General features: G+C 36.3%; 1 protein-coding gene across 1 annotated transcript; it reads left to right on the top strand.

Moving 5' to 3' along the window:
* Positions 1-3,064: 3,064 nt before the first annotated feature.
* Positions 3,065-11,829, top strand: LOC107745475 (polypeptide N-acetylgalactosaminyltransferase 6-like). The gene is made up of 10 exons (XM_016559364.1): positions 3,065-3,327; positions 4,476-4,977; positions 5,886-6,058; positions 7,056-7,205; positions 7,665-7,899; positions 8,827-9,013; positions 9,148-9,279; positions 9,375-9,476; positions 9,602-9,760; positions 10,634-11,829. Exons 2-10 carry the CDS (start codon positions 4,502-4,504, stop codon positions 10,745-10,747), a joined length of 1,728 nt encoding a protein of 575 aa, XP_016414850.1. The 5' UTR covers positions 3,065-3,327; positions 4,476-4,501; the 3' UTR covers positions 10,748-11,829.
* The last annotated feature ends 3,679 nt before the right edge of the window (positions 11,830-15,508 follow it).

Here is a 15,508-nt window from a genome sequence, read left to right as displayed (position 1 = left end):
TCAAACGCATAGGTTAGCGCTGCTGCAGAGTATTTTTGTCATAATTCTGGAATTTACCATTCCCACTGTATAGATGCATCTTGATTGTGTTGCAAGAAATATCCTTCAGACCTTCACCGTCCTGAACATGAATTTCTCAACATGAATGTACATGTACGTTTAACATTCTCACTTTGTCATAGACGTAAAAGCACATATGGTTTTTAGTTCAAATATGTTTGTGGTACATGGACCTTTCAGGACCTTTTTCATTAAAAGGTGGCAAATCAGTAAATTGGGTGTTTTATTTAAGCATAATGTTATCTGTATCCAAACAACACTAGTTTGTGCAATTTGTCATTCATTTCTTCTCATTTTAATTACAAGTGGACATACAGGCCACAGTCAGTATAAGCTGGACAAAAAGGTTAAATATTAGGCACTTTCCACAAATATGGTATAAAATCGAATCTAAAATACTTTTCTTAACAAGTGGTCAGTGAAAGCATAACCTTCAGAAGTAAAGCTTATTGTCAACCTCAGGAGGGCAAGCTAAATTTTATCTATTAATTTTCACCATAAATTTATAACCGTAGCAATGGTTTGCAAAATCTGGCACTCTGCTACATGTAACCTACATGTGACGTTTTTATTAATTAAAATTAGTTAAATAAAAAACATTTTTCAGCAATTAATGAAATATGAGTTCAAAAGATTCTTTTTTGGATTCGTTTTTGTGCTAGGTTCATTTTATGTTAGATATTTTATTGAACATAATAGGTAGGCTAACGTGAAGTAATGAATATTGTGTACATCATTTGGAGCGTGCCATTTGTTAAACCGTTAAAAAGGTTTCCTTTTATTTTCAACCTTTATACTGTACATCAAGATCATTTAATACCTCAAAACGAAGCTATCAGGTTAGACAGACAGACCATTGTTGGGTGTGAGTGGCTCTAGTGATTGTTGTGTTAATGGACTCTTCTCTTTGTTCATGCTCAGCTTGCTGTATTTTCTTCAAGTAGCGGCAGTGTCAGTCGATAGTTTGTAATCACGATTCTCTCCTACAGAAGTACCGACCCCATTTCCTCTTGACCTGCCTTTCTCAAATGTCTGAATAAATCTGTATTCGGTTACACGTACGCGACACAAGAGGCATTGAATTTAATTGCATCCCAGTTAATAATTTATATACGTTGAGGTATAGTTTGTTAACTTACCACATCCTTTTCTGAGCCTTAATTAAGTAATCAACGTCATCCAATTTTAGACAAGTGCAAAGCAACACTGAAATCTCCCTACATGTTTAGCAGAATTTTCACTTGGCTGAAAAAACTTGTCATCCCACATTTAAGTCATTTGTTGAGCGAATTGCTGTTTTTGAATGAATCTTTAAAGTGAATCATTGTCGTTCACTTCCATGGACTGAACCATTTGGGTTCACTGAATCTCCCCTTTGAAGCGTGTCTGCTTTTTACTTGTGAGGAGATGCTTGTGATGCTCAGGGTTGCCAGGTCTCAGAAAAATTTCCAGCCCAAAGCTTACTCAAAACCCGCCCAAAAAGGAATGAAAACTAGCCCAATTTTTGCCCTGTCCAATCATAGCTGACAGCAGCTTTATTTCATTATTGCCCTTTAAAATAAACATTTTGATTTTATTTATTCTATGTTTTGAATCTTAGCCAGACTTGTTTATATGTAGTATACACATATGAAATTATTTCATCTGTATTTTATTTTTTTTATTTTACCCTTTCTTTCATTTTTAATTTGATATGTCCAGAAATAATTATGACAATATTTTTTCCATATCATATCAATATTTATCAGAATATTCATTTACCATTATTATGAAAGGAAATGCTTTGAGAATGCATGTAAACACACACACACACGTAGTAGTAGTAGTAGTAGTATTTTTTTCATAAATTATTTCAAGCCAACATTTAATTTAGGGCCCCAATGAAATTCACTTTATTTTCCCCTAGATTCTGTGTTTTCCATTTTATTTATTTTGTGTTTTATCATTAATTTTGTATGATTTATACAAATTTATCATGATAATTCCTGTCTAAAAACTTTTAAAAATTAATCAATCCTTTAAAATATAATATATAATATAATATATAACAATTAATTTACAACAAAAATATTGCATTTTTATTTTTGTCAACTAAGATGATGTACGACAAAACTATGTTTGATATTAAAACACGGATGAAAAACATTTGGGTTGAATGATATTCCGTACAAATATAGAATTAGCCTATTATTTTGAGACGTTCATTTTACTATATCATAATCAGTAATATATTTCTGTTAAGATTTCTTAGGATTTGTCATGAAGTTTTTCAAATAATACGATGAAAAGCTCTCTCGGAGATGCTGTGGAGATAAAGTTCATAAAGTGCGACGCAAATGCAGAAATCACTGTGAGCTTCACGTATGTTTGAGTTTGTGTAGCAGACAAAACTATGACATTTAAACAGAGACACGCAGAACATGCAGATTTATAAGCGACATGCTTTGACTGGCTGTTGTGTTCATTTCTGCTGTGTAAAAGCAATGCTCATTGCTCTGGGTGAAACTCACATAGGCTACTAGTTTGTGATGTGACATCCGCCTCTCCGTTCTCAAGTTGCCAGGTATATATATTCCAAGTATAATACACGTTATTAAAAGGATCTATTTTCATTTTTATTTGTCTATAGATACACTTTGGACGGCCGCGGTACATTATAAAAGTAGCCCAAAAAACCGCAACCCGCGGCTCTTAACCCCCCCCGCCCCCCCCCCGACTGCATTTTCAAAATAGCCCAATTGTGCGGAAAAATCACGACCCTGGCAACACTGATGCTGAAACTATTTTAGCAGATTTGGACACGCAAAACGACTCTTTGTTTTGAACGAATCGGTTGATTAATCCTTCAGAGACTCACAAAAGACAAGTCGCTAATTTGCTGTCTACAGATGTATAGCAAACCTCAGAAAGTATCCGTGAATGAACCTTTTTGGTGAACACGAACACACTCAACAGATTCGAATCATTGAGATGAATCAAAATCCCCATCATCACTAGAAGGAAGTTCCGGCTTTAGGACCCAGACGACTTTCAATCATTTGAACGAATGGCACCTGTTGCGTTCAAAGGGAAGCCGGGAGGCCAGTGCTGTTGGTCGCTTGAAATCGTCGCGCGCTTAGTGAACCAAATATCTCTAAAACGCGAAGTTACAGAGTAACAACATTCGTCCATCGACTCGCAGCTCAAACAAACGGTGTCTCGTTAGACGAGGAACCGCGTATCTATCTGCCTCTGGGAGAAGCACATGATTGACTGAAATTATTACAGGTAAGTTTTGAAGATTTAATTAAATGAGTTATTTATTTGTTTCGACGTGTTTCGCGTCATGTCTTTTGTCAACAAAAATAACCTCGGCGTATCTTCCTTTCTTTCTTGATATGAGCGGCTTTCATCTTTATTTTTAATAGTATAGGTTACCCTTTTCTAACGCACAAAAGCTCGTTTGTCGTTCATTATTCTCATTTATTCGAAAATAAGGCCCATAGAAGGCTGGGAAAGGATAAAATTTGTGTCATACTGTAAATATTTTAACCATCATATATTCTTCACTCACTTCCTTATCTATTCAGATAAGTTTCGCTTAGTTGTCATGTTGCGTGGCATAATTTTTTTGTTTAAACTTTAAGGAAGTGCTTGGGGCTTGCGAAATTTTCGAAACACTCACATTATTCAGTAAGGAAAAACGCAGCTTAACCAATATAGGCTATGTTACTTCATAACTTGTGGTTAATAATGTCCATTTGAGATCATAACCATTCAAATGATTCAGTATTAATGCAGGAGAACCAGTTTTAGTTTGAATGATTGGGTAAGTCTGAACACCTACGCAGAAAAATAGCAGAAGTCGGTCTGACTGTCTCTTGGCCATTACCCGTCTTGGGATTTGTGATGTAGATGTTTTTAAATAGACTGGTTCCATGGGCACTGAGGTTACTGATTCATTTAACACCATAAGTTCCATTGTCCTGACATTTCCTATTTTGAAAGTAATTACTTGAGGTTGAAATGCAAGAATGATAGTGCTTTAAATGTGCCAGTCCTGACCATTAAACTCGTACCAAGCAGTTAGTGAGATCCAGTTTTTTCCCCCTGTACAGTTAGTCAGATCACAGGCGACGTGTCACAATTTTGAAGTGTATTTATGCAAAGCTTCCAACGCCACCCATTAAATGTAGTGGGAGTGTGTGGTGAGCCACCTGCTGCCACGTGGATCCAGCAGGGCGAAGGAAGGATCAGGTGCAGAGGGTGTTTGTTGTCAGGTGAGGTTTGTTTGCTCTGTTGCTGTGATCCGTTTGAGAGTCCACAGTGCAGGCTTTCTTTGCTAATTAAGAGTGGGGCATGGGTTGCTTTGTTGTGGAGTTTGTGTAAATAAACAATTTTCCTTCATAAGTGATCAATGTGGTCTGTTTTCACAGTTTGGTGATTGAGATTGGCCAACAGAATGCGTCTGAGACGTCGTCTCTCCCCCCTGAAGCTTACTATTCTGGGTGGCACACTTTTTATGGTCATTCTGGTGGTGCTCCAGAGGGACGTTGGCAGCGGCTCGCTTCAGGACCCCTGGCTACAAGATCTCTCTAACAAAAAGGAGAGGGTATTCGAGATTGTCCGCGGGGCGGTTAATAACTTGGCCTTCCAGATCGGAGCCCCACAGCCCCCATCGGTGGGAGTGCTGCCCACCCTGGACCGAAACTGCCCCCCGGGTTTCTACACTCAGGCCGATCTCAAACCGTGGATTGAGAGACCTCCTCAGGACCCTCAAGCACCAGGAGCCAATGGCGCAGCCTTCCAGAAAGCCAGCATGACTGCGGAGGAGGAGAAGGAAAAGCAGGAGGGCATGACCAGGCACTGCTTCAACCAGTTTGCCAGTGACCGAATCTCCTTGCACCGCAGTCTTGGAGATGACACCCGTCCACCCGAGTAAGAATGGGCACATTGTTTGGCACCATGAGAAAATGTGGAATACAAACAATTCATTCAATTCAGCAACCAATCTGCCATAATAATGATTCACTTCATAGGTTAAAGTAAGGCAGCACTCATGACGTGTTATAATGTTTGCTGGCATTTTAGATGCCTTTTAATTTACGTTGACTCATTTGGTCTGTTTACACAGAAACATAAGGGTGCAGATTTATCTGTTGATTTAAGGGTTGGGGCTAAAGCCATATAAATGCTGCCCAAACACTCATTGTAGATTAGAGTCCTTACTGTTTTGCTGCTTTGGCAGTTTCTAATCGCACCTTCACCTGTTGCATCATTGAACAATAGGTTGACGTGTTATGTTTCCCTTTGAATCTTATTATATTTAAACACTGTGTTAAGTAACAGGCCTTGAGCAATTTGCCTACGTCCTCATATTTATAATACTGATAATTACAGTGTTTAAACATGTATTTTGAGAATTATGTTTTAGAATATTACCTTCGACTTTGAGGCGTGTATGTTTGTCAGGGTTATTATAGTTAACTAAAACTAAACCATAAAAATGCTTTCATTATTTGGGAAAAAAACTGAAGTGAAATATAAAACAATAAAACTTATTTTATATATGCTAGAAGACAAGATGAGATTTCTCATTTACATTTAGTTTAACATGATTAATGCCAAAAAAAAAAAAAAAAAAATTGAAATAAAAAATGTAGACCTAATTTAACTAAAACAGTATATACATACATGTTCATACACACACACACACACACATATATATATATATATATATGTATGTATGTGCATATGTGTGTGTGATTTTTATTTGTTTATTTGAGTTTACGTGTGTATATATAGTACACACATATATAATTTTCTTTTTCATGCATCCATTATAGGTGTGTTGAGCGAAAGTTTCGCCGATGTCCTTCACTCCCCACCACGAGTGTGATCATTGTGTTTCATAACGAGGCATGGTCAACACTTCTGCGCACCGTGTACAGTGTTCTGCACACCTCCCCGGCGGCCTTCCTCAAAGAAATCATACTGGTGGATGACGCCAGCATGGCAGGTGGGCCCGGCCTTATCAGTTTATGCTGTAAAAATTAACTACCTGTAGAAATGGTGTTAATCTATATTCTTGGCTCAGTGGCAAACAGTTTTATTTAGTGGAATGTCACTTGTATGAGTGCATCTTCAGGTGGATGAAAAATGTCACAAACATACAGTAGAAAGATCAAGGAACCAGTTAAGGATGCAGAAAAAAAAAACTGTCTGAAGGAACATAAATGAAATCATATTGCATTGTAGAGAAAATATTAATATAAATTTACTGGCAATGAAAAGTTAATCTGCAAGTAAGTACTTTTAATTTTTCTCCTTATTAGATTAGTTCTCATTAATCTCCTCATTGGTTTTAGGTACTTTGTTAGTGCTGTAAGTGATAAAATAAAGGAAGTGTGTTAGTTCGTTTGAAGTCTCACCACAGGAAGCAACATGCTCTGAATCTATTTTTAGACATTGAAAAATGCCACGTTGAAAACAATTGACAATGTTAATCTTATGCTCTACAGTTGAAAAATTTGGGGTTGTAAGTCATTTATCCTCATGAATTATTCATCAAAAATACAGTAAACCAGTAATATAGTGAAATACTATTATATTAAATGACCAATTTATATTAAATAAATTATAATAAATAACCAACGTTTTTGAGTTTTTAAAATCAAATTAATTTCTGTGATGGAAAAGCTGAATGTTCAGCAGCCATTACTTCAGCCTTCAGAAATCATTCAATTATGCTGATTTGGTGCTCAACAAACTGTATAAGAAACTGTAAAAATTGTATAAGAACAGCATTTAGTTTAAATCTAAATATTTTGTAACATTATAAATATATTTACTGTCAATTTTTTATCAATTTAATGTACCCTTGCTGAAAAAAATAATCTCAAACCAGGTATTATTGTTATATTGATATTATTGGTACTTTACAATACAGAAGAAACAAAAAAAACAAGATTACATTAATGTCTGTCTTCTACATTTGCTCTTGTATGTTCTTGCAGAACACCTCCATGAGAAGCTGGAGGAGTATGTGAAGTCACTGAACATCGTGAAGGTAGTGCGTCAGCCGGAGAGGAAGGGCCTCATCACCGCCAGGCTTCTCGGAGCCAGCAAAGCTCAGGGAGAAATCCTCACCTTCCTAGATGCTCACTGTACGTATGTCATCACTTTTCATGACTTGCCCAGCCCAATTCCATTGTTTCACACAGCAGACCAGTTTCTATTAACACGTCATTAACATCCATCATTCTTGTTATTTTTTGCGACTGGATGGAAAGTAGTTTTTCAGGAACCTGCTCTTCAGGTGCACAGGCATGAGCTTAAAGTGGTTGCTCCCATGATTTTTTTATTTTCTTCTGGCACTCATGTCATTTGCAAAGTTATGCGCTGTGACAAAGGACTAGTATGTGATGCTTATCTTGTTCGCTTTGACCCACTGTAGGCGGGATTGAAGCCTAGCAACTCATGTTACACCTGCCAGTGCGTAGTGTTTTCTGATACCTTGTATACGATGAAAGGGTTGAAAATGTGACATGTCATCTTAGCATATGTGCTTGAGTAGCATATTTATGAACCCTCTTTTCTCTTTTGTCATGTTTTTGTTGTTACAGGTGAGTGTTTCCCTGGCTGGCTCGAGCCTCTTCTTGCTCGCATTGTTGAGGAGCCCACTGCCGTGGTGAGCCCTGAGATCACAACCATTGATTTAAACTCTTTCCAGTTCCACAAGCCCATGGCGTCTGCCCGTGCCCATAACAGAGGCAACTTTGACTGGAGTCTCGGATTCGGCTGGGAGGCCATTCCAGATTACGAGAACGCTAAACGCAAAGATGAGACGTACCCAGTAAAGTAAGTCACACATGTTTTATTTACATATTTAACCTTGCTCAAATACAGTTTTATGTCTTCGTGTTGTTGTGATTGACACATCAATAATTACCTTTCCCAAGTCAGGTTTTTTCCCAAAAAATTTACTCGCCCAAAAGAAATCCTGACAGGGTAATTAGATGGTGTCTCGTATTACTCTGAAGGTTTTTTTTGTGATTATAACCTGGGCATTATCCTGTTTGTTTACTTGTTACTTGCTAAAATACTTGGAAATATTGATCAATCAGAGAACCATGTAATGCAAAGTTATGAGATGTGTGATTTACATTTGTTCTGTCTAAGTATTCTGCTGCATCTAAACATGATGTAACTGCTGGAAATTCACTGTGATTTGTTACTTTGCCTTTACACACTGTGGTGTGTTAATGAAATGCTTGGAATTTTTTAAACACTGTTCATTCATCACCAGGTTCTTCCTGTCAATTTGATTTTCATGAATGAAATGACTTGGCTGGTTGTATCAAGTTTCACTGAGTATCAAATTAACCACTTTCTCTGAGTTTACTATGGCCATGTCTTAAAAGAGATTACTAAGAGTAGGCTACATGTGTCCTCAGCTAATTAAACAGCCTATACTATCATAAAGTACTTCATTCATAACCACTTTTTGCAGACTGCATACTGTCCGTCTTGAACAAGTGCAGCAGAATTGCACATTTAAAGGATTAGTTCACCCAAAAATGAAAATTCTGTCATTAATTACTCACCCTCATGTCGATTCAAATTCGTAAGACCTTCGTTCATCTTCGGAACCCAAATTAAGATATTTTTGATGGAATCTGAGAGCTGTCTGACCCTGCATAGACAGCAACGCAACTGAAATGTTCCCAAGTCCAGAAACGTAGCAAGGAGATCTGTAAAATAATCCATGTGACATCAGTGGTTCAGCGGACAGCTGGAGATAATCCCCTGCTCCGTCGTGGGTCATGTGTTCCGCACCAAGAGTCCTCACACCTTTCCCAAAGGTACAGAGGTCATTACACGTAACCAGGTGCGCTTGGCTGAGGTGTGGATGGACGACTACAAGCTGATTTACTATCGACGCAGCCAAAGTGCAGCTAAAATGGCCAAAGATGTAAGAACTGCTTTCGCTTTCAGAGGATTCAAATATTTACCTTGTGTCTGTGGTTATACAGTATATCTACTGTACGTGTAAGCAAAGAGCATACGATTAACTGCATGACTTTTGTTTCCTGTATGGTTGTGTAGAAAAACTACGGTGATATATCTGACCGTTTGAAACTCCGAGAAACCTTGCAATGCAAGAACTTTTCTTGGTACCTAACCAATGTCTACCCAGAAGCCTTTGTCCCTGATCTTACCCCTGTCAAGTTTGGAGCTGTAAGTCAGTTTAAAAACGCAACATTCATGACGATTTGCCATTTTAACTCAGTCTGGGATCAAATGTTTATTTATTTTATTTTGTGTGTGTGTAGCTCAAGAATAGGGGATCACAGCAATGTCTGGATGTTGGAGAAAGTAACAATGGGGGAAAGCCTGTGATTATGTATGTGTGTCACAACATGGGTGGCAATCAGGTATAGTACCATCACTCTCATTCACGTTGATATTAAGAGTAGAGGTGCTCTTGAGGGCATTTTGACTATGGTTTTCTTCTTGATCCAAAGAGAACGGATGTTCATCATGATGTGTTTGTTTTCAGTACTTTGAATATACATCACATAATGAGCTGAGGCATAACATAGGGAAACAGCTCTGCCTGCACGCGTCTCCTTACCCAGAGCCAGTGAAGATTGAGCTCTGTACACTGAAGGGCAAAGGCAGCAGTTTGACTCCGGAACAAGAATGGGTGTTCACAGAAGTAAGTGTCCTCTCAGAACAGAAATGAATTACTCAACTGGTCTTTCTTCATTTTTGCTGTCTCCATTTGTTATCAGATTCTATGTATGTTCCCTTTTACTTACTGTCTGTTGCAATCCTTTTTAAATATGTTGTATTTAAAAATGGTAGAAATGTTGTATATTAATGTAAACAACCGTTCAAAAGTGAATGGTCTGGTTTTTATTTATTTTAATGTTTTTTTTTTTATTTTTTTTTTTTAGTTCACCAATTAATAAGTTTTGATTTAGATTTTATGTATTTAAATTAATCGTTTTATTCAGTAAGGATGCATTAAATTAATCAAGTGACAGTAAAGACATTTATAATGTAGCCAAATATTTCTGTTTTAAATAAATGCTGTTCTTTGGAACTTTTCTGTTCATCAGAGAATCATGAAAAATATGGAACATGTTTCCACAAATTTAAGCTGTTTTTAGAATTTAGAAAAGTTTCTTGAGAACCAAATCCGCATATTAGAATTGATCCTTCAGAAATCAGTGAATATTTCAGTATAACTGTTTTATTATATTTTGGGATCAATGCATACAGCCTTGGTGAGAATAAGATACTTCTTTCAAACACTTTTAGAAATCTTACTGTCCCCAAATTTTTAAACGGTAGTGTGCTGTATATGTTTATATTATATTAGAATTAATAATTAAATAATCCTGTCATCAAGCAAAGGGTGAGCATACCAAATACAGCATTCAATATGCTGATATTCATGTAAAATTTTCAGGTCAACTTTTCACCTAAATCTAGGAGTTTAAATTCCTGTGATCTGATAGTTTTACCCCAGCCAGACGAGTAACTAGTTTTATTAAATTTTTTCTTCATGTTACGTTCATTTTAGGAGGACCTGCTGAAGAATCCGTCCTCTGGAAAGTGCCTCCATAAGAAAGGAGACAAGATATTAATGAGCCCCTGCGATCCAGCAGACCATCACCAGCAGTGGGCTTTCAGTTGACCTCACACTCCAATCGAGGAGCAAAGACGTTCACTCCCATAAGACCCACGAGGGAGGGCCAGCAGCCACAGCTCAGGCTGACAAACTCACTGTAGGCCCGAGCGGATGCACTGGGAGTGTATTGGATAGTTCATATCCATAAGCTCCTAAAGACATTATGATCAGACTGGGGTCAGGATGCTCAGGGAAGACAGAGTGGAGATCATGCACATCAACCCACTGGAGCATCACAGAGTGAACAATCCGGCAGCAAGATTGTTTACTTGATGCAATTTATTGCCTTATTGATGATGTTTACTGCTGCTTTTAAATGGTGTAGGTTTTATTTATTTTTAAAGAAATGGAAAATATTTTTGGAACATTGTTAGTGTTAAGGCCAATGAACGGCCGGCCTTGCCAACGATACATGTGATGTTTGTATGATCCCAATCATTTGCACATGCTGCAGGGGTTGAGGGTTTTCTTCAGCTCTAGTGAACTGCCACAAGACAGCAGTAGTTTCAGATCCTTCTCTTGTGTTTTTGAAGCTGTCAGTATGTATAAAGCAGCATGTGACTTGCATTGCTTGATTGTTTCGGTGTGTTGAGGTCTTTGGGGGAAATCATGCTCTAATAATGTATACATGTAATTAACTGTTTCATCCTCTTCACCTCTACATTATTATTCTTTATGAATTTTGACCACGGATTTATTCTTTAATAATTGGCAATTTAAAATATTTGATGTATAAAAAAAAAAAACACACTCCCAGATCATTTGCTTGTGTTGTTTTTCAAAACATATGTTCTGGTTGTTAACCGTTTAAAAATGTGTTTAAAAACTGTTCACCAGTTTATGATTCTTAAGGTCCACTGTCCTGCAGTATTTATCTCCAACACTGATAAAGCACACCTGCTTGTAATCTTCAGGTAAGCCTGAAGACCTGATTAGCTTGTTGTTTTACTGGGTTTGGAGCTAAACTCCAACAGGAGCAGAATTGAAGAACTAGTTACTGCTGTTATCACAATGAAATTGTGATTACTGGATATTGACCACTATTGTGATCCACAAAAGAAATAAAGCAACAAAAAGCTTCTGAAACCTTCTTACATTGTCTTACGGAGGTCCGTTTTACAATAGTAGTAGTTCTAGTTGTTATGGTATTTTAGTGAAAATTATAGAGATTTAGAGTTTTTTTTTTTTGGTCTGTTTAGCGTATATTAAAGGGGCCTTTTTGCATAAAATTATTTACTAGGTGGGCATGGTAGCTTTGTGTCCAACGGTTGTGACTTGTGAGAGCAAATTTGTCATTTCTCTCGTTCACCGATAGGTGGCAGTCGGCGTCATATTTCTGTTTTAGAGGATTATAAAAACAGGTTGTAAAAATAAGCTCTGAGAAACTGAAGGTTGTTCCTGGAAATTCTGCAAATACAGGTAACATGCTTTCACTGATAACGTAATCCTAACACGTGGCGTGAGAGTTAGTGCTGTTTAGCCAGCATGTTTAATACGGTCGTTTGTGCTCAAGTCTTATCAAATTTCAAATTGCAGCGCTCTGTGTTTGAATAGATGCTTTTCGACCTTTATCTCTTGTATATGCTTACCATGGTTACCGTAGTTTACGCCAAAACACCAACTGATTACTGTTGTAAAATGTAGTTCATCGTAAATGGCCAGTCAGTTATCAATATCAATTTCACAAAGGTATTTTATGTCAGCTGCCTATTTTGTGTTTCCATGCATACTTCAGGAAACAAGTGTTTGGTTATGTTCTGACATCAACACCAGGTGCACAGACAGTACTGAATGCTGTGATCCAAGAGGAAGTGCTTTTTCTGTCTTACTGTAAATGTTTAACGACTTTAACTTCCTCTTTTTGGTGTAGTGCGAGATAATCTGTTTGCTGGTTCATATGACATATCCAGAATTATCATTGCGTGAGTGATTCTTTTGTAACTCACAAAATGGTCCATAATGTGATAACGTTGATCATGCTTCAGCTGAACTTGCTGGAGTTTAAAATGTTTAGCAAAAAAAAAATAATAAAATTGTTCTAACTGTACAATTAAATTAAAAAAAAAAAAATTAAATATAAAATATATAACATAAAAAAAATATTAAATGTTTATTTTATAAAAATATTTGCATACAATTTTTAAAAAAAGTGCTGTTTTGTATTTTGAGTATAGTGATGTCATGATTGTGGTGCATATTATCTATGCGTGTATCTAGGTGAAAAATCAACATTGTCTTTAACAGAGGCTCTTACATAAGTAGGTTTTTGGAATCCCTCCTTGAGGGTAAAAGATAATATGAGAAATGCAATCTATAGTTTTGCTGCAGTGACCAGTTGTAAACAAAACAACAACAAAAAAGTTCCAGTTTGTGCAGATGTTTTGGTCCCCTGGCTCTGTTGTTATGCGAGAGCAGTCAAGGAGAGGGTGATGCTTTTCTGCATTTTTGATGTCATTTCACAGAAATGATCCTCTAACTCTTTTTGTTTCTTTTCTTCTTCACATTCTGAAATGCGGCACAGCTGTAAATGCATGTGAAGCTGATGTTTCTGTGGATAATCTGGATATATTTAACTCTTATAGATCTGGTTGTACCGGTGCTGCCAGAAAAGGCCATGAATGCCAAAAAGATGACCAAGAGGTGTGGAATGTACTTCAGTCCTGAGGATCTACTGCTGAAGATGTAACCAGTAATAATGAAGCACAGATACAGTTTAATCATAGATCACATACAGATCACACAGTGCTAGATTTTCATCCTGCTTCTCCACCAGGTTGAGGGAGAGAAGACACCCTCTGTCACATACAATTAAGATGGGTTATTATTAATTAACCAGGATTACAGGGTTTAAATCTCATCACAAGGTTATTATGAATAACCTGCAGTTGATCAATGTTTAATCAGCTGTTGACAGACAGTGATGTTACAGTCGATCATCTTTCCCCATAAACCTTTCTTTCTTTGTTTGGTTGCCAGAAGCTGCGATTTGATGATAAGAGTGGGATTCTGAAGTAGGCCTAACTTACAAACTAGTTATCTATTAGATTGTTAAAATCGAACCCTAGATAAGATAAAATGTAACTCATTCATGAAAACACCTTATTTATAAGGAACTACATTACATAGGATCTTCTAATTCACAATATACACTACTGTTCACTTTTTTCATTTTTTTCTTTTTTGAAAGAAATTAATACTTTTCTTCAGCACACTTAAAATGATCAAAAGTGACAGTAAAGACATTTACGTTACAAAAACATGGACTTTCTATTTATCAAAGAATCCAGAAAAAAAGTATCTTAGTTTCCACAAATATATTAAGCAGCACACCTGTTTTCAACATTGATAATAATACATTAAGTGACAATGTTACAGTGTTTCTTGAGCACCAGTTCAGCATATTAGAATGATTTCAGAAGGATCATGTGACACTTAAGACTGGCATAATGATTCTGAATATTCAGCCTATTCAGCCCAAACTTTAAAATATGTTAAAATAGAAATCAGTTATTTTGAATTGTTAACAATATTACTGTTTAACAATATATCTTAACAATATTACTGTTTATATATATATATATATATATTAGGGCTGGTAAGCGATTACAATTTTTAATCTAATTAATTACATGATGTCATGTGGCGATTAATTAATCTAATTAATCGCACATCAAATTTGGCTGAGAAATGATTCCCAAAAGATCATTTAAAGTCACTGTTGTGTAAAGCATCAAACAGACATTTCAAAAAGTAGCTTCAGCAAGAAATATTTTTATAAAATGTATTACATATACTCTTTTTGGACCATGAGGGTGGGTGAGTAAATGATGACACAATTTTCATTTTTGGGTGGGTGAACTATACCTTTAATAATTTATTTTATTAATTTTATTATTATTACTATGGAAATATTAAATTATTTCTTTAATGAAATTATATTCTAAATAATAAACTAAAACTGCCAGTAGGTGGTGGTAAATGTCTTAATGATTAAGTCATCGAGTCATCATCGAGATTTATTTATTCATTTGATTTGTTAAAATGGCTGGTTCATTCAGGAGTGAAGTAAATTGTTCTTTATGAATTGTCAATTGAATCATTAGGCTTGTTCGACTTGAAGCGGATCGTCACCATCAAACCGATCGGTGTGACATCAAAGTACAGCAAGAGCTATAGAGAGCATACGGCTCCTTATACTTTTGAATCGCTCTCGCGGTACTTTGAAGCAGGGGCGTCATCCGTCATGCACTCATTATTTTTGAGGGGGCACGAGTTGGGGGGGGGTCGTCATGATGTGACACAACCACAACAGCACTTATGTTTTTTATTTTTTTCCCTTTTTATTCGAAACATCCCCAAACGCATTAACTATATCATGAAATATCTTGATTCTCACCTTTATAGATTATGTTGATCTATGATGGTCAAAGTAACCTAATAATGTAATCTATTAACTATGCATAAAAACCTGTCTGTTTACTTAATTAACAGATATGGGTGTCATGCCATAACATATTTTTAATACGACTGAGTTTATATTTAATGTGAATTAAACATTGAAATTTAATGTGAATAAAAACTTTGCAAGTTAGGCTATTAATCATAACACTTTCATTGTACAGAAAGAGAGCAAAGAACATTTACATTATCAAAGAACATTTTCACTGACAGTCTAGTTCAAGCACTCTCAAAAACTCCCATTAAAATCACTGAAGCTGTTTACACTATGAAATTAATATCTTACAGATTCGTACACACATTTGCACT

The sequence above is a fragment of the Sinocyclocheilus rhinocerous genome, unplaced genomic scaffold (genome assembly GCF_001515625.1).
Source record: "Sinocyclocheilus rhinocerous isolate Xijiao unplaced genomic scaffold, SAMN03320098_v1.1 scaffold2754, whole genome shotgun sequence".
NCBI classification, from domain to species: Eukaryota; Metazoa; Chordata; class Actinopteri; order Cypriniformes; family Cyprinidae; genus Sinocyclocheilus; species Sinocyclocheilus rhinocerous.
The sequence above is the reverse complement of the archived record's forward strand: the minus strand, read 5'-3'. Positions and strand labels throughout refer to the sequence as shown.

Coding starts and splice junctions, on each gene's coding strand:
- LOC107745475 (XM_016559364.1), top strand. CDS start 4,502: ATGCGTCTGAGACGTCGTCTCTCCCCCCTGAAGCTTACTATTCTGGGT. Junction 9,280..9,374: donor CCCCTGTCAAGTTTGGAGCT/GTAAGTCAGTTT, acceptor GTGTGTGTGTAG/CTCAAGAATAGGGGATCACA. Junction 9,761..10,633: donor AAGAATGGGTGTTCACAGAA/GTAAGTGTCCTC, acceptor CGTTCATTTTAG/GAGGACCTGCTGAAGAATCC.